Source organism: Rhinolophus sinicus, chromosome 15 (genome assembly GCF_057876585.1).
Source record: "Rhinolophus sinicus isolate RSI-liver-muscle chromosome 15, RSI-T2T, whole genome shotgun sequence".
Lineage (NCBI taxonomy): Eukaryota > Metazoa > Chordata > Mammalia > Chiroptera > Rhinolophidae > Rhinolophus > Rhinolophus sinicus.
Genome location: NC_142515.1, coordinates 21,366,020 through 21,391,546, shown reverse-complemented (window position 1 = coordinate 21,391,546; position 25,527 = coordinate 21,366,020). Strand labels below are relative to the sequence as shown.

General features: G+C 45.8%; 1 protein-coding gene across 7 annotated transcripts in view; it reads right to left on the bottom strand.

The window, feature by feature from the left end:
- The window catches only part of SH3PXD2A (SH3 and PX domains 2A), a 229,617-nt gene that overhangs the window by 136,854 nt on the left and 67,236 nt on the right, over positions 1-25,527 (bottom strand). For 6 of the 7 annotated variants that reach the window (XR_012498440.2, XR_016018888.1, XM_074339099.2 and 3 more), the window contains exon 3: positions 14,322-14,397. Coding sequence is in view for 5 of the 7 variants with exons in the window: in XM_074339099.2 (XP_074195200.2) it covers positions 14,322-14,397 (76 nt within the window). In the remaining 2 variants the exon portion in view is untranslated. Of the gene's footprint in view, positions 1-14,321; positions 14,398-14,951; positions 15,080-25,527 lie in introns of those variants that run through there. The other variant, XM_074339105.2, reaches the window with a different exon arrangement.

Here is a 25,527-nt window from a genome sequence, read left to right as displayed (position 1 = left end):
TAGAACCCAGGCAACCTGACCCTGTTAACCAAGGTAAAATAAGGCACGGTTTCTGTTCTTCAAAAACTCCAATTGTTTAAATCCCCATGACCACAGAAGAAGAAACGGAAGCTCAGAGCTACCTTCTGAATTTCCCAAGTCACACAGTTCTGGGACTAAAAGCCAGGTCTGATGCCAGGCAGCGTTACTTTGTTCCCTACATACGTCTGTTCACAAAGAAGGTTTAGCAGAAGACAAGTGCCAAGGTAGTAAATAAGGAGAGTGCTTCTAGAGCCCAGAAAGAGAGAGGGTTTCTGCAGGCCCTACTGGCAAGTCTGAAGTATCCCGAGAGCAACTGAACAAGTCTCACTTGCTGTCCTGACCATCATGATTTGTGACAGTCTGCTGCCCCGCCGGTATTCACGCCTGCAGGTATTCTGGGGCAGTGTTATTTATAGACCAAGTTTCTATTTATATTTTCATTGAATTCTTGCTAACCCTAGCTAGATTTCCCCCAAAAAACCTAGAGAGGGGAGGATAAGAACTCTTTTTCACCAAGTAAGTCAGGGGGCAAAGGTGAAGGTCAAAGTCTTAGCTATGTGTGCAGTCTTTCAGCAGGAACTCTTTGCAGGGAGGCATTCAAGACAAGGGGGGCTTTCTACGCTTTCCAAAGGAAATGGGGGGTAGGGCGGGGAAGGGCACAAAGCTGGCCTTATACAGAGGCAGCCACATTCTGCCAATGCGGTGGGATTGGAGGTGGGCCTAGAAGACCTCTATTCCCCTAAAATGTTTCCCCTTTTGCATGACATTTCATCATTAGACATTTATTACTTTGGTCTTAATGGCTATTAGGTCACAAGATGTTGGGACCATGAGAAAACCTATACAATATCAAGCCCAATCCTTATATTTCATAGTTGGGGAAACTCAGGTTGGGGAAACTCATAGTTTCATAGTTGGGGAAACTATGACCTATCCTTAAGGAGGAATCGGAATGAACAAATAGAGATCTATTACAATGCACATGAGACCATCCTAATATTGGAGTAAGAGCTGTCAGACACAGTCGAAAAAAACTGGGGATAGCAAAGGAGGATCGGAATTCCTCTCTCACCAAGTTTTAGGAATAAACAAGTAAAACCATGTGCTGTTTCCTAAGGTTTTCTGTTTGGTGTCCCAGATGAAAACTTCCTGGCTTTAGGGTCACATAGAAAAATAAAGGTAAAGTGGGACTTCTTCCTTCCTCATTTTTAGTCCCTTGTTGAATTGTGGTTTAGTAAACACTATCTGTGATGACTGTCGGCACATGGTTATTTTATAGTTTTGTATTTACAAGGCCAGCCTTTCAGATGGCAATCATTTCTTTCTGGGCACTATGCCTGCAATTCCCGCATTGGCCACTAGGTGGCTGGTTAAAATTGGGTAGGTTGAGTGAAAGGTACCAGAAAATGATATAATCTAGACGAGACCTTTACTGTAGGAATCTGACACTTTTTGAAAGGATAACATTGATCAACCTTTAATTGACATAATAAAAGAAAACGTGATGCAAAACTTGAAATGAAGTTTAAAGAAATGTAAACACGCTCTTGCAGGTGGCATTTTATACTAAACCCCAACTGTTAATCTCCAGGCAGTATATCTTTAGTCAGTCTCACTCTGCAGTAAGCACTTCCAGGACATAGAAAATAGTGGTCAAGAGCTTGGACTTAGAAGTGGCAGGACCTGGGTTTTCTTAATAGCTGAGCAAGTCATGTACCCCTTCTAGTCTGTGAGTCTTCATCTATAAAGTGGGATTACTGCCATTAAATGCGATAATGTAATCATGAAACCCTTTGCACAATCCCTGGCAAAAGTATGGGCTTAATAAATAGTAACTATAATATTTAGGCAGAAATCTTCTCTCATTTACAATGGTTAAGTGTCAAGTCTCACACAAAATTCCTCAGAAAACTGTTTGAAACTTTTCCCCTACAACCAATTCAACAAAAAGTTATCTCTGGGCCACTCGGCTCACCTGTGAACAGCTGTTCCACATAGCACACTTGCTCTCTTTCAGAAGCAAGTCTTTCTGCTGAAAGAGAACCGATCTGCCAACCACATAGGTCTTACTTAAGCCATTTGCAGCAATTATCAGTACTAAAGTTGTAAATTCATCTTTCAGATCAGAAACAAGAAGCCAAGATGAAAGAAAATCTCGCCTGTGAAGGCACCAAATTATCAGTTACCTGCTGGTCTCGACTCTCCTCCTCTGGCTTCCTTACTTCGAAGTTTAGGTCTGCAGTAATTGCTTTATACAGAAGAGCAAAAGATGCTCCTTTAAAATCTTATTTCTTTGTTTCAATCTTTTTGCCAGAGGCCAAAGCCTTTTTTCCCTCCTAACAATACAACATAACTGGACTCGTGCCATGTTATCTTCAACACCACAGAGGGTTCATAGCCAATCTCTCCCCTCTCCAATCAGATAGGCTTCTGAAATTAAAAACCTTAGCAATATCCTTGGCCCCAAACTTCACCTGGTCTTGGAAGAGAGGGAAGCAAAAATTTCTGACTTACGGCTGATGAGAGAGTGTGGCTGGGACCTGAGGAGCCTTCTGGTTAGGCTGGTGATGGGGGATAGAGGATTGTGCTGTGACCCATCCCACAGGGTGCCAAAAACAGACAGGTAACTCAGGGATGTAAGGGATGAGAGGCCAACAGACCACCCCTCACCCAGTTACTTGCATGAAGCCTCGTCTCCCCATGCACCTCTTATGAGGTCAGAAATTGATTTACCAATGCAGATTTAGTGGTTTATATTATGTGGATTGGGCTGAACATAACCAAATTCCCAGGAAGCGTCAGAGTAAGACAGCCTATGAAAGGGCTTCACTGGACCTTAAAACAGTACTTCTCAAACTTTCCTGTGCATACAAGTCACTTGTGCGTATCATTAGACTGCACACTGTGACTTAGTGGGTCTGGGTGGGGCCAAGACTCTGCATTTCTGACAAGCTCTCTCAGACGATCCTCATGCCGCTGATCTGCAAACTACATTTTGAGCAGCACCTCTTGAAATGAGACCTCACTCTTGGAAAGGATCCCAGAGAGACAGCTTACCATTTTGTGACGAGCCTGATACTAATGGGGAAAGAGTGAAGAATGCGAATATATAAAATGGAGTCACTGTAACCAAGCTGCTAAAATTATTAACATTATGAATGTTGAGGCATGAGGAAAGACTTCATTCTTATTCTAAATGGCTTGGGAACTTAAACTTTTTGATCTTTCCAGTCCTGTGTCAATGCAGGATATGCATGTGGAGATACACCAGACCTCTTATAACCCTCTGTTACTCTCCGAAGGACTCACATAACCAGACCGCCTGACAGCCATCATCCAGACCCCTGACATCTGCCTGATAACCGTCCTGGACTAGTCCTAGGGCTACGAATACAGGATTGATTATTTTCAAAAATGCACTTTTTACTATAAGAATTCTTCCTTTTCCTTCTTCTTCAGAACACTTCTGGGTGTTTGCCTAAGTGTATTCCTAGTTTGCAAACTCTAAGACCCTTGAATAAATTTTTATCATTTATTTCTAGCCAAAGCCTCCAGACTCTTTTTGAGTTTGTTCGTCACTAACAATCACCAAATCACAAACGTGGATGGAGTGTTTGTTGTGTGCTTCACAGATAAAATTTCATTTGGTGCTCTCAACAGCTCTGGGGGTGTTTCATAAATGAGAAATATGATGGATGTGCAGAGATGCTAAGTAAGGCTGGCCAAGGTCACACAGCTAGTGAGAGGCTGAGTCAGGATCTGACTCAAGGTTGTCTGGCTTTAAGGCCTCTGGTGCTGAAATTCAATGCTTACTTGCCTCCACCACAGAAAAGATACGGAGTTTCAAGTCAGACAACTAGCACCAAGTAGAAAGCCCCAGTGTAAACCCGGATCTGTTTGAGCCCAAAGCCAGGTTCAGATCTGTCAGAACCTCACTGTTCTGGTGCTGGCAGAGCTGAAGAGTCACACAGCTTCCCTTGGCAATGGAACTTTGGAAATTCTCCCTGAGATCTGTCCCAATTTGTTCTCACTAAGGTGAAATCCAGCTGGCCCCTTGTGCTCTGTCGTAGGGGGGGAACCAGAAATGTAACCCTTTTCCCTCATACCTAGAGAGGGGCTGGTGTTGCCAGCCAACCCCCACCAGCCCCACTCACTTCCTCCCCTGCCTTCTGAAGGGGCATTCAGATGAACAGACTCTATCTTCAGGCTGTGCCAGTCCCATAGGCCCACTGTGGTCTGGAGGCCGGGCAGCCTGGCATCTGGGGCCTCCTCAGTGGACATCAGTCCTTGGAACTGTGGAGGTGAAGGGGGAGAGGTGTTTTCAGGGCCCAAAGAGACGATACGACTCGAAGCCAGGCAGCCTCTGGATGAATGGTGCATCAGTTCACATGGGCCTGGGGCATTTCCAAGGGTCAGCTCCATGCCTGCCAGGGAAGAGCTCTGGCTTGAGGCTCTATCCTAGCACCTGGATCCAGTTGGGGTGAGTTTGACGAGCAGTGGAGGGGTCAGGCCAGGGACACCGTGGAGACCTACTACCAGTGCCCCTCACCTCCTAAGAAGTGGGGGCCCTGAGCTCCCTCTCAATGGAACTGAGTGTTCTCCCTCCTCCACCACCACCCACTGCCACCCTTTCTACCCCCCACAGAAACCTGGACCCAGAAACCAGAATGTCCAGTGCCTGGAGGTTCCTGGAGAGGGAGGCTGATGGCAGGGACTCCCCACCACAAAGCATCTTTCATATGCGCCAAAGGCTTCAGCTATCTCAGGGAGGAGGGAAAAAGTTATTTCCTTTCAGCCCCAAGGGTGAAGTACGAGGTAGGGGTTGGGGGAAGTGTGCTGGGAAACACTAGGTCTGCCATCTTGGCCAGGGCTCCCACCAACAGAACCTGGCCATCCTTATCCTCGTCCTCTTTCTCACTCCTAGCTCCAAGTCATCAGCAAGGCCTCTTGGCTGTTCCTCTAAAACACATCTCAGACCTACTTCTCTCCGTGTCATTGCCCAGCCTCGACCAAGCCACCCTCACCTCTTGCCGTGCCTCACCCACCCACCTCTAGCTGGTCTTCCAGCTCCATGCTCCCGACCTTGCCCTTCTAGGTTACCTGACGTGCATGGGAGGGGTCCTTTCAAAACAGAAATCTGATCATGTGGCCCCTCAGCCTAAAACCTTTCAGAGACGTCACTGCACACAGGACAAGCCCTTACCCCTCAGAGTGGCCATGACGCCTGCACATGCTGGCCCTGTGTGGCAGCTACGCTGAAAGCTCACACAGACTCATGAACCAGGCTTCGCATGGTAACCCCAGAGGCCCAGCACCTTCTTCCTTTCCCAACCTCTCCGCTACACACAGAAGTTGCCATTTCGCTCTCACCTCTATCACACCTGGGCACAGGTAACTGACCTGTCAGTCATCTACACTTGAGCGTGAATTTACAGACAGCACCACTCCTACGGCACAACAGAATGTCCTCTTTAAGCAGGGAGTGAAAGGATTCAATTCTTATAAAAGGACATTTGGACATCAGGTAAAGAAACCATTTAATTCCAGGGGTGGGTTTGGGGGAGAGGTGATTAATGTCAGAGACCTGAATTCACTGGATTCTGCCAAAATGTGCAAAGTGATCCCGGGTTGCTCTAATTTAACTTACTCAATTTTGTGCCACTGGGATTATCAAGAGTGACAGGAGAATCCAGTATACTACAGCCCAGTCCAGGGCACATTTTTCTGCATGTTAAATTAAACGGGCTGACTGAGACCATGAAAAGAGACACATTTCTGCTTAGGTCAGAGGCTTCTTAGGGAAGATATCGCAGAAAACACTCCACTCAGGGCTGAGGGTTCAGGGTGAGTGTTTAGGAGGTTGATTCTCTTCCACAATTACTTCTGGACAAGGAAGACACAGAGCAAGTGGTACCAAAGTGACCTAACTTTTCCCCTGTTCTTGAAATGTGGGGATAACATAGGGGAAAGGCCAGGGGGCCCAATCCACATTTACTTTCGGAAGTGAAGAGGGCCTTTGCGTGGCTGCCTCCTGCAAAACTCGGTATTATCCTGAGACCTGGCAGCTCTGGAGCTGAGAGCTACGAGGCTCGTGGTTGTGCTATGTTCTTATGGTGACATGGCCAGGGCTGCCCAGCTCCCTCCCCACCTTGCAGTCTAGATCAGCTCTCTGGATCATCAGTTCTTGAGAAACAAGCTCTTTGCTGCCTTGCAAGTTACCACAGGCAAGGAAGGAGAAGCAAGAAGTGCAACTGGAGCTGAAACGCAGTGGGAAAAGCTGAATTGGCACAGAGAGGGCAGGGCGGGGGGCAGAGGGCAGAGAAAGGAAACCCCACATCTGTGTCCCACAGCAAAGCCACCGTGAAGAACAGGTGGGCTTTGCAGCACCAGTGCCTCTCACTGTGCTGTCTATGCATTCACTGCTTGAAATGTAATCCTAAACCATGATTAACCCATTTGACAGGTGAAGAAACGGACCCTGGAGGTTGTGTGATGGGGCCGGAATCACACACTTATGCACACATGTGGAGCCCCCTCGTTCCTGGGCAGCTTGGCCACAGGAGACACACTTGGAGTTTCTTGGTTCTATAACTCTTGTTTACCCAGCCCTCTGTGTTGACTCAACCCCCCAAAGCCCCCAACCCCAGGCTTCATATGCTTCTTGCTGTTCTTCAAATGCACACCCTCCGTCGCACTCAGGTCACTACCCTTGCTGCCTCCTCAGCCTGACACTATGCGCCCTGATCTGCCCATGCCGGGCTCCGTTCAGGTGTCACCTCTGCAAAGAGGCCATTTTTGACCATCCAATCTCACAAGCCCTGAGCCAAGCTAACTGCTAATTGACCTAGTTTATTTTTGTTCTGGAATTTATCACCATCGGATTGTTAGTTGTTTGCTTTCTGACTCCCCCACTGGAAGGTGAACTTCCTGAGAACAGCGACTCATTCTACCTTGTTCTCAGCTACATCACCAGGGCCTACAGCTGGGCCAGGCACACAGCAAGTGCTCAATAAATACCTGCGGCCAGAGCGGATGCACAGCTCTTCCACGAAACAGTCAGAGCCGGCTGTCAGCAGCGGGCCCTGAGAACCGCCCACCCCAGATTACAGAGAGGATGATGTGAGGGGTGGGGGCAGTAATTACAGCAAGAGAAGACCCAGCACTTTCAGAGGAGGTTAGAGGAAAGCCACTTTTAAAACAGCACCCCGTGCCTCTCAGGTCTATAATCTTGTTGATCTTTTTAAAACCCTGGCATTACCAGCAGACCCTATTTTTCCTTCTCCATCACGTAGAAGGTTTGTCTTTTCCTGCCATCCCAGGTCATCAGTGGGGCTCCGAGACCTCTCAGGCTCTCTCCCTTGGGGGCTGCAGTACCTGCCAGCATCTGAGTTGCTGCCTCCCTCAGCGCTTCCAAGACCCTTCAGGGAGGGCTTTCTCAGGGAGCACCTGATGGAGACTCACAGAAATGCCTACAGCCCAGGAAGAAGGCCAGCTCTCCCCCATGCCCCAGACCAGCTCTAGCTAAAGATATCCCTCCCCCCTGTTTCCTTCTGCATTGGAACAAACACCGGATTTGCTGCACAGCGTTCTGGGGGGCAGGGAGAGGAAGGCCCCAGAGACTGTGCTTGCAATTCACCCAGCATCCTCCTACACTGTGGCTCCAAACTGCCTCTTCATTAAGGGGCCGGTATGTAAACTGGTGAGCTCGTGAGTGGGTACAAAACAACCAAGCATGCCTGCTGTCTAAAAATACATGTCTCTAAGCTCGTAAGTTCATGAGGTTGCCTGCAAACTGGGAGCACCTACCTTATGGCTATAGGCTCCCTTTTCTTCCTAAGCTGTCTAGTTTCTCCATGACTCATGAAACCAGGATATGTATACCTATGAATGGGACTGACTCAGATATTAGGATGAAGGGGCTTTCTGGAAGCTCAGAGGCCTAGTACCAGCCAGCACAGAGACACAGATGGCTTGTGAGTGGAAAGAAACCTTGCTCGGTCTTTGCAAAGTGAGTTTATCTCTTTCTGCTCCGCTGCCTGGCTTCTGAAGTCCTTTGGTCCCTGTTCGCAGTTGTTTGCTTTTTACATCAGCAACTACATACTTTAGTTCACTCTGTAATGACCATTTCCTCCCAGGGAGCCTCCTTGGGCTGGCAAACTCAGGATACACAGGAAATCTACTCCAATCCCAGGATGGGCAACAGGAGATGGATTTTCCACAATAGTCTTTTAAAACAAGGCAGAAAGTTCTATGTAAACAGTAGGCTGCCCTGAGAGGCTGCTGACCTCAGTGGCCTGAAGAACTTCATTTCTACCCAAAGAGCAGGAGACCCCAGAAAGCACACGACACACTTGTTGCGAGATCATTCTCCCTGGCTCTTTCATTTCTGTAGGTCTTGTCAACAAGGCACTGACTGCCTTTTGTTCTGGATTATCTTTTCAAAACTGTTTGTATAACAAACAGCCTTAGAAGACAGAAGCAGTGCCTTGCTTTGGAGTGAACAGCGAGTTTGCACACAGCCTTGACAGACTGAGACAGTGCATCTCTCCAGAGTAAAGGGGGTAGGCTTGATTAGGCTCTGTTCCAAGGGAGGTAAGCTCCCTAAGATCTCGGTTCTGCTATAATGTAACCCACTGCGTGTGCTGGCATTCATCTGAGCCCCTGGGACTTGGAGGCAATGAAAACTGAGGCAAATATACTGGTCCTCATGCTGCGTGCTGTGCTGTAATAGCCTTTTGTCTCTGACCCAGGAGTCTCCTGTTTTCTGCTAGCATTCAGGAAACCAGGGAAAGCTAACTTACTTGGCTCACAAATAGGGTAAAATCTCAGCTCTTTCACAGTTCTTGAGTGGAATAGTTCTGCTCCTACTGGGGTCGATACCCAGTCTCTAAGCTCCAGGTCTGCCCTCTTTCCAGGAAACTCAGAAGAAGCCTCAAATTATAAAAATATATGTAAACCAAGGAAAGAAGAATTCCTTAAAAAAAAGAGTGCTCTGCTTTGCAAAAGGATTATCGCATGCCTAAAAGATGATGTGATTTGTCCCAAACAGCTGAATTTGCACGAAGTTTTTAGGACTATGCCTTAATATAAAACAAAGTTCACCCCTGCTTTTTTATTGGAGGTGGGACTGCCAAGAGGTCAGGCCTGGGAGTGGAGCTTCTCAGGGACTGCTGTCAAACCACTGCCTCCTTCCTAAAGACCAGCTGGCATGCTTGCTTCATAGCACTCTCCACCTCCTTATAATAAAAATCAATTACTAGGGTCTGTAGTCTAGTGAATTGAGTTGTGCCAGTATCAATTCCCTGGGTTTCATAATGTACTATAGTTATATAAGCTGTTGCCAGCGGGGTAAGCTGGGCAATGGGTTCACCACTCAATGGCTATGCGGTGGTAGAAGTGATTTGACCTCTCCCTAAATTGGGAATGATGTCACCTACCCTACAGTATGGGGGTGGGATTGGAGGGGAGGAATGTAAAGTGCCTAGGATTTCTGCAGTATCTGTGAGTCTATAATTATCCCAAAACAAAAAAATTTTTAAATGCTGTGACTTAGGAAAACGAATAGCCAATCTTGTTAGATTCATAATTAAGTGAAGACACTGCTTTGAAAGCCTTGGGGGGGGATCCTGTCTGTAGTCATATTAAAATAATAATTAACTAAATGGTTTAATTGCAGAAAAGAAAAAAAATCAATTACTTAGCGCCGCTGACCTTAGTCACTCAATGGAAAGAGAGAGCCCTTGCAGGTCACCAAGTCCTCATGAGACTCAGGTCACCTCCCTGCCCCACACGGTGCCCTCCTGAAGCACAAGATAGCAATGGCAGCCAGAGGGACCACCAGCAGAAACTCCCAGGTCCCCAGGCGGGGAGATGTGGAGGCAAGAAAGGAGGGGCAAAGATAGCCTCGCTGAGGCTGGTTGTGGCCGTTCCTCCTTGTCGAAGGAAAAAAGCCCAGGGCTTGGTAGGAAGGAGCCCAGCTCAGCCGCTTCATGGTGATGGAAAGTGATTTGACTTTTCTCTAAAATGAGGACCATGCCACCTTCCGTGCAGTGAAAACTGGAGAGAAGGTTTGTAGAGTGCCCGAAACAAGGTGAGGCCCATAGCAGGAGCTCAATACAAGGTATCTATATATAAGGGAGAATGGCCAATTGGCGATCAATCAGCAAGTCTTAGCAAAGCACCCATTATGTGTCTACCCCCCGAATAGAAAGTCCTACCCAAGAAACCACTTGGGTTGTTTTTCTTTCCCAGCATGCCTTGCTGGAGAAACGCCTGTCCCACACAAGGCCCTTAACTTTCCCTCACCCCTCACAAATGCTGATGGCCGGGGCATAGTGGGGGCCTTTACCTTCGGACAGGGGCCTTTACCTCCAGGGCCCAGAAAGCAGGTCCCAGCATTGGTGACAACACTGGGAGGCCTTCATTAAGGGCAGTTCCCTGTAAACCTTTATATGATATTTGACTGATACGTCCTGGCTCGCCCCTCTACCACCTTATTGGTCCACTCACAGCCGTCCATTCCCTCACTCCCACTCCAGCAGTACTGCAGAACATTCTATCTGTCCCCTAAGAGCCAGTGGGCATGTCTGAGGTGAGCTCCTCCTGGGATGGAGCCTCTGCATTTGGCCACAGAAGCCACCGGCCTCACCACTCTTCAATCCCAGACTGACCCTGAACTCAGGCCATATACCACCCAGACATAGCCTGTGTTCTAGATCCTAAGATTTACGACTCACGTGCAGAATTTTCTGCCAGGATTTGACTGGCAGATGAGCAAGCATGTAACCACGTGAGCCTGGATTCCCATTCTTCTCTCAATTTCTCTGCTTTCTCTGTCACTTCCACCAGCCAGTGAAACGTCTATATATCCCCAGCCATGAGCCTATGGCCAGCGGGGCCAAAGCAATGCAGCTGGCCTAACACTGCAAACACATCCCCTAGACCCCTGACCCGGGCAGGAGAAATGCACATCATATCCCAGCATCTCCAAAGCTAAAATTAAGATTCCTCTGGAGATAAAGAACAGGTTCTCTCTGCTTTCTTCCCTTGGGTTTTTCTTGATCTGAAATTCCAGGGAAGGCAACGGGCTGGCAGAGCTGTTCCCAAGGCTGGCTACTAACCCTCCCTGGGATGGTAAGAGTGAAGGCAGCTGGATTAGCTCGGTGTGTTTGAACTCTGAGGTTCTGCTGAGCCACTGCTGCAGGGGCTGAACCTGAGGAAATCAGCAGGTGACTGCAGCCACCCTCCCCAAAGGCAGGGCGGTAGAAACAGGTTGGGTAATATAGTCGATCTGTGGGGGCCCTGCCCTGAGCCCCTTACCAACTAATGCTCCCTGCTCTGGGTACTGGTTGCTACGGGCTCACAGCTTCCCCTGCTCCAGAGGCACGTCCTCAGCCCTCAGTCCTCGGGAGCCACCTTGTCACACTCCACACACTCTGGGGGCTGGGGAGGCCCCCAGAGGGGTCAGACAACGGATGACTGACATGGGGGTTATAACAGTTGTCCCCTAAGATGGTGCCATCCAGCCTCAGCGTCCTCCCCTCCCCTGCCCTGCCCTGCTTCTGTCACTGCCTTTGGATCTTCATCTGAGAGCAGCCCTCAGTTACCAGCATACAAATCATCTTTGTCTCAGGCTCTGCTTTTAGGGACCCTGTCCGAAGATAGACAACATTCATCATTGCTCCTCTCTGATGCCCTCTCCTCCCGGAGAACCCCTTTTATTCGGGGTTGTGGGGGTGGGTTGGGAATCCTCATGCCTACTCGGCTCTCCCTAGTTTGGTTATGAGTGAGTTGGGCTGTTTTTCCTCAATCTTTTCCCCTCCTGTACAAGCTAGGGAGTGAGTAGAGTATGAAAGGGTTAAGGCAGTTTCTCAAGGCTGTATGCAAACTTGCTGTTCACTGCTTGGTGAGGGGGAAAGGGAGGAACAGGGCCTGGGAGCCTCGGGATGGGATTCCAAATGGCCAGCAATGCCATGGAGAGGGAGCGAACAGCAGAGAGGCATTGGAGAATGAACCCCACGGAAAGGAGCAGAGAAAAGCCGCAAAACTTCCTTTGGGATAGGACAGGAGTGTGGGGCCAGCCAACCTCATTCCTCTAGAGAGCATCACCCACTATGCACAGGTCCCATCTATATGCGGGCTGGAAGGGGGTCTTGTGCTTGCCTTTTCTCAGGAGTTGGGGTGGCAGGGAGGCAGGTGACTTTCTTTATGAACAGCTGTCATTTATTAAGTGTATACCACAGGACAGGCATTATGCAAAGTGCTTTATATGAATTCTTTTAATCCTTACCACAATCCTATAAAAGGAAACTGAAATTCAGAGAGGCCCTCTGTCCTGTAGCAACTCTTGGATTATCGTCTTCTGAGGTAGTTGGTGTGGGGGGCAGCCCTGGCCCAGAAGGCAGAGATAAGGGTTCTGGTGTTGAATATACTTCCCGGCTGTCCGGCCTATGCAAATCTAGTAGCCTCCCTTGGCCTCAATTTCCTAGTCAATAAAATGGGGATATACATTACCTTCCTGGAATGACCAAATGAGATTACATATGTGGCTGTGCTGTGTAACATGCTAGGCACGGGTCAGGAGTTGGCAATAATAAAGGCTAATATTTATTTAGGTCCTACTAGAAGCCAGCCACAGTTCTAAGCACCAGAAATGTTCCTGTTATCCTTACGACAGTCCCATGAAGTAGATACTATTATTGGCCCTATTTTCCAGCTGAGGAAACTGAGGCATAAAGAAGTTAATACATTTGATAACTAACAGAGCCTGGGTTTCCAGGTGTAAAGCCAGGCGTCTGATTCCTGGGACATTGGAGACAGTAGCAGCAGGACAGAAGCCTTGTGCTTCACCCCACCCTCCAACCCCACCCATCCCTCCAGGTCAGCTCCAGGCCCCCCTCTTTCAGGGGGCCTTTGCTGTCTTCCTTAGCTTCTTCTCCAATCAAAGCTGGGATTTCACAGTGGTAGAGAGAGTCACATCCTGCCTTAACTGGCTCTCTGATTAGGGAGTAGGTCGTGTCTCTCTCACTAGCTTGAGGATTCCTTAGATGACACAAACAAATCCAGATCTCCCCTGACTCACCAGGTCACCCCAGCCCCCAGCCCCTAGCCCTGGGCACTTATCCTGGGCCTGGAACAAGCCGAGAGCCTCCCAGACACCCACAGATTGAATGACAATGAGGTGCTTTTCCCCAGGAGTGCTGGCCTGCTTTTCTTGAGCAAGCAGGCAGCCTTCATGCCCAAGGCCAGGTCAACCACAGCACCAGGGCACGCCACTAGCTTCATGAGGGCTCTGGGACACTTGTGTCCACAGCATCCCAGCTGGGTTCCCAGGCCCCTGGTGGGCAGAGCACCTAGACTGGACTGGAACAACATCAAAGGTCATTACAAACCTGGGGGTTGGACATTCCAAATTCCCTTGAGACTCAGGATAAAGCCAGGGAGGGCACAAGAGTGCCCCATGTTAACTCCTCGACCATGGAAGGAGAAGCAGTCTTCTGCCTCCATGGAAGGAGCCCAGGCGTGAGAGATTCCCTAACCCCTCACTGACTGGTCCTGGTCTTGCCCAAACTGTGGGATTTAGAAGGTCTTCCGTGTAGCTAAATGAATGCTCTCCCACTTTAACATAAGACTCAGAGGATAGGCAAAGGTCCCACTGATTGCGGTCGTCCTGGAGGCTGGCCTGTGCAACTCCAGGCCCAGCAGTAACAGGGTTATGACACACCTGAGACGTTTTCTTCTCAATCACACAACAAATCAAATGCCTTAAACATGCTTTGAAACGATGCAGTTATCAATGGCCTTTATAGCTGGACAGGCCTGGCTTCAAATTCTGGCTCTGCCAACTCACAGGCTGTGTTACATAAGCTCTCAGAGCCTCAGTTGGATACTGGAGCTGGGAGGACTGGACGAGGTCAGACCAGAAAATGTGCTCAATTTAAGGTTCTCTATAATTACATGGGAGCCAGGGAAAAGAGGTCAGCCTGCAGCTTTTCATCCTTTCATAGGAGAACTTGATCTCTGCTTTTTGTAAGAAGGATCCAAAGTCCAAGAGCTTGAGAAACTCCTCAGAAGTTACACGGCTTGGGGCCAGCAGATGGCCCTGGAATGGTGGCAGATGCCCCTTTGAGGACAGTGGCCTTCAAAATCAGAGACTGTCAACCCCCTGGGGAAATTACTATGCAGATTCCTAGGCCTACCCTACCCAGAATGTCTGGCTTAGCAGCAAGACTTTTCTTGGCCTAAGGAATGCCCCTCCCCAGGTTGCCCCCATCCCATCAGCAGGGCCATCCAAAGCTTACCTGGGAGGAAGGGGATGATTCTCTGCTTGGGATCCTTCTGGCCACCTTCGATGGGAAACTTATCCAAAAGCTGCATCTGAGAAGCCAGACAGAGGGACACGATTCAGAAGATTGGAACAACCTTCAGCGCCCCTTCCCCACTCTACTCCACTGCTCCAGGGCCCCACTCTCCTTAAATGGATGAGTGATGTCTCCAATCCCTCATTTCACAGACGATTAACAAACCACATGGGGCATGAGATGGAGGAGGCCAGAGCTCTCTATGCATCAAAGGGGGTGTGTCAATCTAAAGAAGTCGGGGCACAGGAGGAGGTATCTGGGGATGCCCCACCCCCCAAAGGAAGCCAGGGTAGGGAGCAGCAGGCTTTCAGGCCAGGTTGCAGAAGGGGTTTCCAGAGGCTTCTTTGAACCCAGTTTCCTTCATATGTCATATGCTGGTTGAGCTCTTAAGCCACCTGCCATCCCAAACCCTCCTGAGCCAGTATGGTGGAAGGCCTCACCTGATGCTTCAGACAGACCACCCACCTTCCACAACTGCTCTGCGAAAACAAACCCCAATGTTATTTTAATTGCAAAACCAAATCCAGCTGCTTGCCCCCACACTGGAAGACCCCCTCCTCCGTTTCCTACCTTCCCACCCTTGAGATCGCTGCTGTTTTTCCAGGGACAGACCCACTGGAAGATTTTCCAGGGTTCTGGAGAAGAAACTTTTTTTTTTCTTCTGCTATTCTGGGCTAAAATTCTGTATAAACTGGAAAAATACACAGGAGACAGGATGGCCCAGGCCACGGCCCTTCTGCATGTAGTTAATCTCCCTTCCACAGGCACAGGCAGAGCTGGAGCTGAGTGGAGAGGGCAGGTCTAGCTCTGTGGACCCAGCTGTGTGACCTGGGTCAAGGCCCGGAAGCTGTCTCAGTTGACCCTCAGGCGCCTCATTGGTGAAATCAGGAAGATCAGTCACATGCTATCTGCAGTCCATTCCTTCCTTCAAATATTTATTGGGTACCTACTTAGAGCACTGGGCACTAAGAAAAATGGCAGTAAAGAAACAAAGCCCCTGCCCTCCGGGAGTTTCCATTCTAGTGGAGGTAGACAAACAGTACACAAATAAATTATGTACTATGTTGGGGTGGGGATAAGTGCTACGAAGACAAATGAAATAGGATAAGGTGTTAGAACAGAACAGGGTTGTTCTTTTACATGGAGTGGTAGGAACAGCCTTACACGTCAGATGGCAATTCAGCAGAGACCTGCAAGAGGTGAGAAAGCGAGCCACACTGGAGGGAGACAAGAAGTGCAGAGCGTTTCTAGACAGGGGAAATAGGAAGTGCAAAGAGCCTGCAAAGGCCAGGGTGGCTGGAGTGGAGCAAGCCAGTGCTGAGGTACGGGCAATAAGATCCGAGAGGCTGGACAGGCCAGATCATGGAGGGGATGGCTCTAGCTACAGGGTAGTGAATGGGCCACAGCGTGGAAGCAAGCAGACCCGTGAGGAGCCTATCGACGGTGGCCTGGACCAAAGTGCTAACACTGGAGGTGGTGAAAAGTGGTCCTATATTAGATTTTATACGTGCGTGCATGGGTGCATATTCCCATCTATTCTCCCACCCATCCAGCTCTAACACATGACTTTAGGATTCTCTCTTGCACAATCATTATCCAGAAACTGTTTAGAGCCCACATGTGAAGGGTGGGCCATTGTCAGATTCTATTCAAAACAAAACAGAGACTGCACCATTATTAACTTTCACTTCCCTGAATACAGACTGAAATTTAACAAAAGCTGGCTCATGAGTTTTCAAATAATGTTGTAAGTCCATCTCTCAAACATTTAATAATTGCCTGCTACATGTAAATACGACCCCCTGGGCCATAACGCTATAGACTTGTCCCTAGAATTTTTTTAAATTAAGCTATTTTCAAATAAATTCTACACAGAGTAGGGCTCCTATTTTCTCCTTTCCTAACCTATATTCTGTTTTGTAAACATTATTTCTGTATTATGTAAGAATTCATGTTCAATGAGGGGAAAACAAAACCCTAGAAATTATAGAAGTGGGTGGTCAAAAAGAGAGTAAGAATCACTCATAATCCCTCCCCCTGAAAAAGTAACATTTCCATTTTGGGATATATATCCTTTGCAGACATTCTTCCATGAATGCCAATAAAATGAGCTCATCAATATTTTTACACTATATAATGAAAATTTCCCCATGTCGATGAGTAGTAGTACTTCCATACCAGCGTGCTTAATTGTGACACAGAATTCAATGTTTGGATGGGCCGTAGTTTATTTACCTACTCCCCTACTGTTGGATGTTTAGGTTGCTTCTGACTTTTTACTGCTATTATATAATACTACAGTGAATATCCTTGCCCATACATCTACGCACATTTCTTTAATATAATAGTTTTTCTACTTTTGTTTCATTTGGTTGAATTCTATGCATATTTATAGGCACCTAAAATCTTTTCTGGAAAACGACTGAGAATACATGGATAACTACTATGTGTAGGCAAGGCCTGGCACCTCTGAACAATGGCTCCACAGAATTCCTGAGGAAGAGTATGGAGGTGTCTGAGGAGAAAGGCAGACCCAGCAACACACCTGCCAATATGTTAAAATGCAGGTTCTGATTCAGTAGGTCCTGACAGGGGCATGAGATCCCGCATTTCTACAAAGTTCCCAGGTGGTGCTCAAACTGCTGGTCCATGGACAGCAACAAAGCTCTGGAGCTGTGCTGTCCTATATGGCAGTTACTAACCACATGTGGATGTCAAGCCCTTGAAATGTGACCCACCCAAATTCAAATTCGGATGTACTATAAGTGTAAAATATGCGCCAGGTTTCAAGAACTTAGTACCAAAAAAAAAAAAAGGAATGTGAAATGCCTCTAATAATTTTTGTACCGATTGCATGTTGAAATGATAATATTTTGGATACATCAGGTTAAATAAAAATACTTTAGAAATGATTTCACCTGTTCTACATTTTTAAGTGGCTACTAGAACATTAAAAATTACGTATGTGGGTCACATTATATTTCTATTGGACAGGTTGCTCTAGAGCAAGACAATTATCAAAACATAGTTTGAAGACTGCCTATACCTGAATTACCTGGAGATGGGTGTTTGTTAAAAATGCAGTTTCCTGAGCCCCCACCCAGAAGTTTGTGAACCGTTACTCTAGTGCTAGAGACAGGTAAGCAAGTTCTGGAGTGAAGGGGACTCACGAGGATGTATGAACAGGATTCTGTGGGAGCCAAAGTAGGAGGTCAGGGAAGGCTTCCTGTAGGAGGTGAAGCCAGCTCGATCTTGGCAGAGTGACAGTCTGAATTCCCTCAATGGGTTCAGGTGCCTCCTGGAAGGCAGGAATCATCTGACAGCCCCGCAGATTTGAGCTTTCCCTCAAAACGCCTCTTGGAGGATGCTTTCCATCAGGCCTCTCTCCCACCTCCTTCTTCTGTAACAGATTTTCATCTTCCCCCACCTCTGCCTTAATCTGGATCCTTCTGAGGCCAAGATAAGCCCATCCACAAAGAGTACTGGGTCAATAGGTCCTGACCAGAGCCATGAGTGCCCAGCTGGCCTGCTCACCATCACCCCTATCCCCCAGGTGCTGAACCCAGCCACACATGTCACCTAATCCCACCACCAATGCTGAGCCAGAAGAGCCTTGATGTCTGCCCTCTCCCTCCCCATCATCCCCAAGGCCCACCGGCCATAGCCACTGGAAAAGGAAGCACCACTAACCAGCTGCCAGTGACACTTTCTCTGCCTACAAGTCACCTTTCAAAGAAAGCAAATGCCCTTGTTCAGACTCTTGAGCAAACCAAATAAAGGCAGCCTAGCTGAGTTTACTCAGTGTGGGGAGCTCTCAAAGCAGCACCGTTCAACAACTATGGCAGAGTGGTGGGCGGTGGAATAAACATCTGGGGCCATGTTTGATATACAATCCAATGTCACCCTCACGAGCGGTGGGGGTGTGCGGGGTGGGGGGGCCGAGGGGCAGGCAGGCTGCAAAGTGGTTCTGTAACCTGCACAATTTGCAGGACTGGCTCCAAGAGATAAAACACTCACATGAAAGGCTGAGAAGGGCTGTCTCATGAAGAGGCCTGCCCAGGGCTTCCGTGAGGAGGAAGCCTGAGTGCGTGAGCAGTGAGGAAGGAAGGCTCCGCCCAGCAGAGACTTCTGCTGCGGCCACCTTTTCAGGCAGGAAGTGGATTCTCCTGTCACTCCAGCAAAGGCCTGACTCAGGCTGGAAGAAAAGCAGGGCCCTTTGCCAGGGTCCTTCTTAGAGCGAGAGGCGTTTGGCTAATGGAGCCCTTTGCAACCACATCAGAACTTTTCAGCGTGTGGGGGACGCCAGGCTGTTTATCTAAGGGGTGGATAGTGTGAGAGATACAGGGCAGCTCGGCTCCAAGAGCTGGCCCCAGCCAGAGAAAGCTGATTCAGCAGCTCTTCTAGGGCAAAGCTGAGCAGCAATAAACACGGGGAGAGAGAAGGGTGGGCCCCAAGTCCAGCTGGGGCACATCTGTAACCCAAGAGGCCAACTCCTCGCCCTACAGAGAGGCTGGAAGTCCCAGCAACTCTAGCTTTGGGGCTCTAATCCTCAAACCTTCATCCACTTTTTTTCAGCTCAGGAACGAAGGGAACATTACTACAAGAGCCTGATGGTTCCCTGACCCAGAAATTCCTCTTACAACGAGGAATGGCCACACAGTCTCCCTGGGGACCATGAGAGATCAAGAGAAACCTCTGAATTGGTTTGTCCATTCTACTAATTGAGGGCTTATCAGTCCCTGTGTTAGATACTAGGGAGAATCACAGAGACAGAGGGACAGACAACAGTGATATGTGGGGCTTTTCTTCAAGTTCTCATTCACTGTGGCCTGAAATGTACTTCCCCTTTCCCTGCGTTCTTTGATGACCTTATCAAGTGGCATCTACCCTGGAAAGCCTTTGACCATCTCAGCCTAAGGTCATACCACCTTTCTTTGAATTCCCAAAACACTCGTGGTTGGAATTCCCTATTTCAGTACTTCACACAGTCTTTTTATGATTTTTGTTGTTGTTCTTATTTTTAACAAGTTCACCTCATTGACCAAGAATAAGCACCTTTCCCCTTGAATGGCATTGGAATCCTTATAAAGAATCAGTTGATGGACCATAAATGAATGGGTTTATTCCTGAACTCTCACTTCTACTCTTTTGATCTATATGTTTATCCCTATACCTGTACCATACCATCTTCATTACTGTAGCTTTATATTAAGTTGTTTTCTTTTATAATAGACTTTATTTTTTATTGCAGTTTTAAGTTTACAGCAAAATTGAGCAGAAAGTACAGAGAGTTCTCATATATGCCCTGACCCCACACAATGGCAGTCTCCCTTACTACCAAAATCCAAGACCAGAGGGGTACGTTTGTTCACAGCTGCTGAACCTATGTAAACACATTACTATCACCCAAAGCCCATAGTTTACATTACAGTCCACTCTTTTTTTTTTTATTAGTTTCCGGTGCACAAAACAATGTAATAGACATTTATCATTTATATCCCTCACACTGTGTCAACCCCCCTACCCCCATCCACTATCCCTCTGACATCGCACACAGCCATTACATTTCCACTGTCTCTATTCCTAATGCCATTGCAGTTCACTCTTGGTGTTGGCACATTCTATGGGTTTTGATGAATGTATGTAATGACATGTATCCAATATTGTAACATAACATAGAAGTTTTACTGCCCTAAAAATCCTCTATGCTCCACCTATCCATACTCTTACCCCATCCCCTGGAAACCACTAATATTTTTACTATCTCTATAGTTTTGGTTTTTACAGAATGTCATATAGTTGGAATCTTACAGTTACGTAGCCTTTCCAGATCGGCTTTACTTCTTTTACAGTATGCGTGTAAGCTTCTTCTATGTCTTTTCACGGCTTGATAACTCATTTTTTGGTGGGAGGGCACTAAATCATATTCGTTGTCTGGATGAACTACAGTTTATTTATGTATTCACCTATTGAAGGATATCTTGGTTTCTTCCAGGTTTTGGCCATTATAAGTAATGCTGCTATAAAACATCCATGTGCAGGTTTTTGTACGGACATAAGTGTTCAACTCATTTGTGTAAATACCAAGGAGGTTGATTAACGAATTATATAATAAGAGTGTGTTTAGTTTTTTAAAAACCTGCTAAACTGTCTTCCAGAGTGGCTGTACTATTTTGCATTCCAACCAGCAATAAATGAGACTTCCTGTTGCTCCACATCCTTACCAACATTTAGTGTTGTCAGTGTTTTTGATTTTCACCATTTTAATATAGATGTACAGTGGTATCTCGTGATTGTTTTAATTTGCAACTCTCTAGTAACATAAGATGTTTATTTGCCATCTATATATTTTATTTAGAGATGTCTGTTTAGATCTTTGTCTATTTATTAATCAGGTTGTTCATTTTCTTATTGTTGAGTTTTAAGAGTTCTCTATATAGTTTTGATAATAGTCATTATCAGATATGTCTTTTACAAATATGTTCTCCCAGTCTGTGACTTGTCTTATCATTTTCTTGATGTATTAAGTTCTGAAATCAGGAAGTATGAGTCCTCCCTCTTTGTTTTTCTTTTTCAGGATTGTTTTGCCTATTTGGACTCCCTTGAATTTCCATATGAATTTTGGGATCAGCTTGTCAATTTCTGCAAAGTAGCCAGGTGAGATTTGATAGGAATGCATAGAATTTATAGATGAATTTGTGGCATACTGCCTTCTTAACAATATTAAATCTTTCAATCCATGAACATGGGATGTCTTTCCATTTATTTAGTAACATTTTTGTTTTAATGTCTCTTTTGTCTGATATTAGTATAGACACTACAGCTCCCTTATTTTCTATTATAACATTTTGATTCCCTTAATAATTTTTTTCACTATATTTCTGAGTTATTTCTTAATAGTTGCTCTAGAGCTTACAGTATACAGCTTACCTTATCAGGATCTACTTTATCCTGGCTTAATTCCAGTGAGATAGAGAAACATTACTCCTATATAGGATATTCTCTTTTTATTTTTTGTACTGTTATTTATACATATTACATTAATATGTCTTACAAACCCAATATTGTTATAATTACTACAGTAGCCCCCGACCAGGAGCTAAGTGAAAAGGGAGTACTGTGTTCTGGGCTGCATAGGCCAGGAGTAGAGCTTCTGTCAAGCAGAGATGGGGGAGGATGGGAGCAGTTGTGGTTCAAATGCCATTTTTACTGAAATTTAGTAGATTTTCTTAAATAAATATTTCTCCATTTGCTATATGTTTGTAGGCCCTTAGGACAATTTCCACAGACTTTAATTTATTTTAAAAAATAACTTTCACCATATATGGCTGAACGGAGAGAGTTCAGAGAGCTCATCAGGCAGCCATTCCAGAAGTGCTCTCCTTTCATGTTTTCTTTCTGTTCCCTCACCCCAAAGTGCCTAGCCCAGTGCTGGCTGCCCAACTGGGACAGCGATCATCACACCTTTGGTGTCTAATGATTCTCAAAATGGTGGCACAACTCTGAACTTTCACATGAAGATATAAAAACAACAGATTTGAGAGGGACTGGACAGCACCTCTAAAACAATTATTAGCAAATCCTTTTGGCAGGGAGGGATTCAGCAGAATTCTCTGTTCAAATGAAATCTACTGTCAAATTTCAATATATTTTTTGGGGTATAGATATCCTATCATTCCAGAACAACCTGTTGAAAAAGACTATTCCTATTGAATTTCATTAACTCCTTTGTCAAAAATCAATTAGCTATATATGCATGAGTCTATATCTGGATTATCTATGCTATTCCACTGATAGATAGATATATCCTGACACCAACACTATCCTTTCTTGATTACTGTAGGTTTTTAGTTAAGTCTTGAAATCAAACTTTTTCTTCTTTTTCAATATTGTTTTGGTCATCCTAGATCATTTGCATTTTCAAACACATTTTAGAATAAACTGATTAATTCTATAAAACAAAAGCTTCCTGGAATTTTTAAAAATTCGGATTGCATTGACTCTGTAGATCAATTTAGGGAGAACAGCTGTCTAAACAATATAGAGACTTCCAATCCATGAATATGGTAAATCTTCCCATTTATTTAGATCTTCTTTCAATTCACTCAGCAATGTATTGTAGTTTTCAATGTAAAGGTCTCACACATATTTCATTAAATTCATTCCTAAGTGTTTTATGTGTTTTGATACTATTATTATAGTGTTTTAAAATTTTATTTTCTAATTGCTGCTAGTATACATAAATACAATTGATTTTTGCATATTGATTGTTATCCTGCAACTTTGTGAAAATTACTTATTAATTCTAGTAGGTATTTTTGTCTTTCGCATATTCCTTAGTATTTTCTACATAGACAATCACATCAGCCAAAAAAAAAAAAAAAAAGACAGTTTTACACGTTCCTTTTCCAAATCTGTATGCCTTTCATTTTTCTTTCCTTATTTCAACGGTTAGAGTATCCAACACAATGTTGAATAGAGGAGGTAAGAGAGAACATTCTTACCTTATTCCAATCTTAGGAGGAAAGCATTCAGTCTTTCACCATGGAATAGGACGAATAGCAGTAGGTTTGTGTAGATGCTCAGGTTGAGGAAGTTTCCTCTGATTTTTAGTTTACTGAGTTTTTAAATTATTGTTATTATTATAAATGAGTGCTGAGTTTTATCAAAAGCTTTTGCTAAATCTATGGATATCCGTTTTTCCTCCTTTAGTCTGTTAATATGGTGAATTACACTGATTGGTTTTAGAGTGTTGAACCAAGTTGCATTTTTGGGATAAACCCTACTTGGTCATAATGTGTTATCCTTTTTATATTCTGCTGGACTAGATTTGCTAATGTTTTTACAAAGAATCTTGCATCTATGTCCCTGATGGCTATTATTCTGAATTTTCTTTTCTTATAATATCCTTACCAGGTTTTGATACCAGGATTAATGCTGATTTCACACAATTAGTTGGAAAATGTTCCTTCTTCCTAAGAGTTTCTGTGTAAAATGGTATTATTTCATTCTTCAATGTTGGACCTAGTGGGCTCTCACATCCTTATTAAAAAGAAATTAACCCTTTGAAGGTATAAGACACTAGGCTTAAAAGAGAAAATAAGATCCAAAAGTTCTAGAAAAGTGTAGTGATGATGGCTGCATACCGCTGTGAATGGACTTAATGCCAATGAAGTGTACTCTTTTGAAAAAAGGTTAAAACTATAAATTTTGTTATGTATATTTTACCACAATAAAAAAAATGGCATGTTTTATATTTTATATGTATATACTTTACCATTATACACAGGGTGCCAAAAAAAATGTATACACATTTTAAGAAAGGAAAAAAACTATTAAAATTGTAATAATATATACCGATAACAAAAGATGAATACAAGTCATGTGTATACATATTTTTTGGAACCATCTACATACACACACACACACACACACACACAGAGAGAGAGAGAGAGAGAGAGAGAGAGAGAGAGATCCTAAGGCTACAGAGTGTGGAGAACCAGCAGAGCATTGACATGAACTAGGAGTCATTAAAATGTTGTCCTTGTCACCCCAGGAGCAGCCATTCAACGAGCATGAAGCAAAGCATTCAAGTCTGGCGCCGGGGCTCAAAACTGCCCCAGCTGACTGAGTGATCCTTTGTGAGGCACTTATCATTGTTTATGAAACAAGGGAAGATGATGCAACTCATAGGGAAGATATGAGAACCCCGAGAAGATGCTGTGGTGGCGTGTTCTATAAACAGAAAGGGGCAGCAGAGGCATGAGGCAGTGGGGCGGTTCCTCAGAAAGTTCCCTGGACGAGGTGAAGTTGAAGGTGGGTGGACAGGATGGACACAGGCTCTCTTTGTGAAATCACTACAGCATTCAGGGAACAGATTTGACCCCACATATCCCTGAAGCAGCAGCCAGGGAGAGCCAAATGGGGCAGAGAGGACCTGTCCACCTTGGCAAAGAGCTGCCTGCGTTAGACGCATTTGGTTGCTGGAGCACGGGCCCATGCCGTGCTGAAGTCAAGACACAGGGCACTTTGAGAGGGAGCCCAATCCAGCTTCCAAAAGACCTTACTATGTCAAAGAAATCTTCCTTGACCATTTTCTGGAAAACATGCAAGCCTTCACTACTTGAAATCCCTTCCCAATCAAGCCATTACCGGTGGCATTCCATGCCCTGCATGAGTGTGATTCAGAAAGCATGCAAGTCAGGGTCCACGATCTGATTGGGAGCTGGAGAGCCTAGGAGTGTTAGCTGAGTGTCCACCTGCTGAGAGGTAGAAGGTCAGTGTGGCTGGAGTAAGCAAAGCAGATTCTCAGAGGAGGACACAGGAGAAGCAGGCCTTGAATAAAGGACAGAGAAAAGGGAGGACAGCTTTCCAGAGGGAGGAATGGTGAATAAAAAGGTTTGGTAGTGGGAGGGTCAGCATTGTTAGATGAAGCAGTCTGATCGGAGTGAACTGACTTGTTCATGAATTCCATGCAATGCTGCCATGTGTCAGAGAAAGACATGGGATCCAGGGTGGCGGCCCTTGATAATTATTTATTCCAGTGATTTGGGGTGACCACATGGTTGGCATCAGAGCAGGGTGAGGGTGCGTGCCTGATGTGCCACTCCATAGGCAGTGAGGGTATCCTCAAGTATCACTGGAGATGGGACGAGATGGAGAAACAGTCATTTCCAGAACTCATTTTGAGGACAGTACCACATGTGGATAGTGTCTCTGGGGTGGGGGGTGGCAGGTGAGACACCCCTGGGTCTGGTGCTAGGTCGGTCATTTGCTTTGCTCTCAGATGAACCTATCAATATATTAAGTGAGGACTTACTGCGTGTGTGTGTGTGTAATCTAACTGTATTAACTTGCTAGGGCTGCTGTAATAAAGTACCACAAACTGAATATGGCTTAAACAACAGAAATTTTTTGTCTCAGTCTTGGAGGCTAGGAGTCCAAGATCAAGGTGTTGGCAGGGTTGGTTCCTTCTGAGGTCTGTCTGTGCAGGAGGATCTGTTCTATGTCTCTCCTCTCATTTCTGATGGTTTGCTGGCAATCTTTGGTGTCCCTTGGCTTGTGGGAGTATTCCCTTTATCACTGTCTTCATCTCCACATGGCGTTCTCCCTGTGTGCACGTCTGTGTCCAAATTTCCCCTTTTTA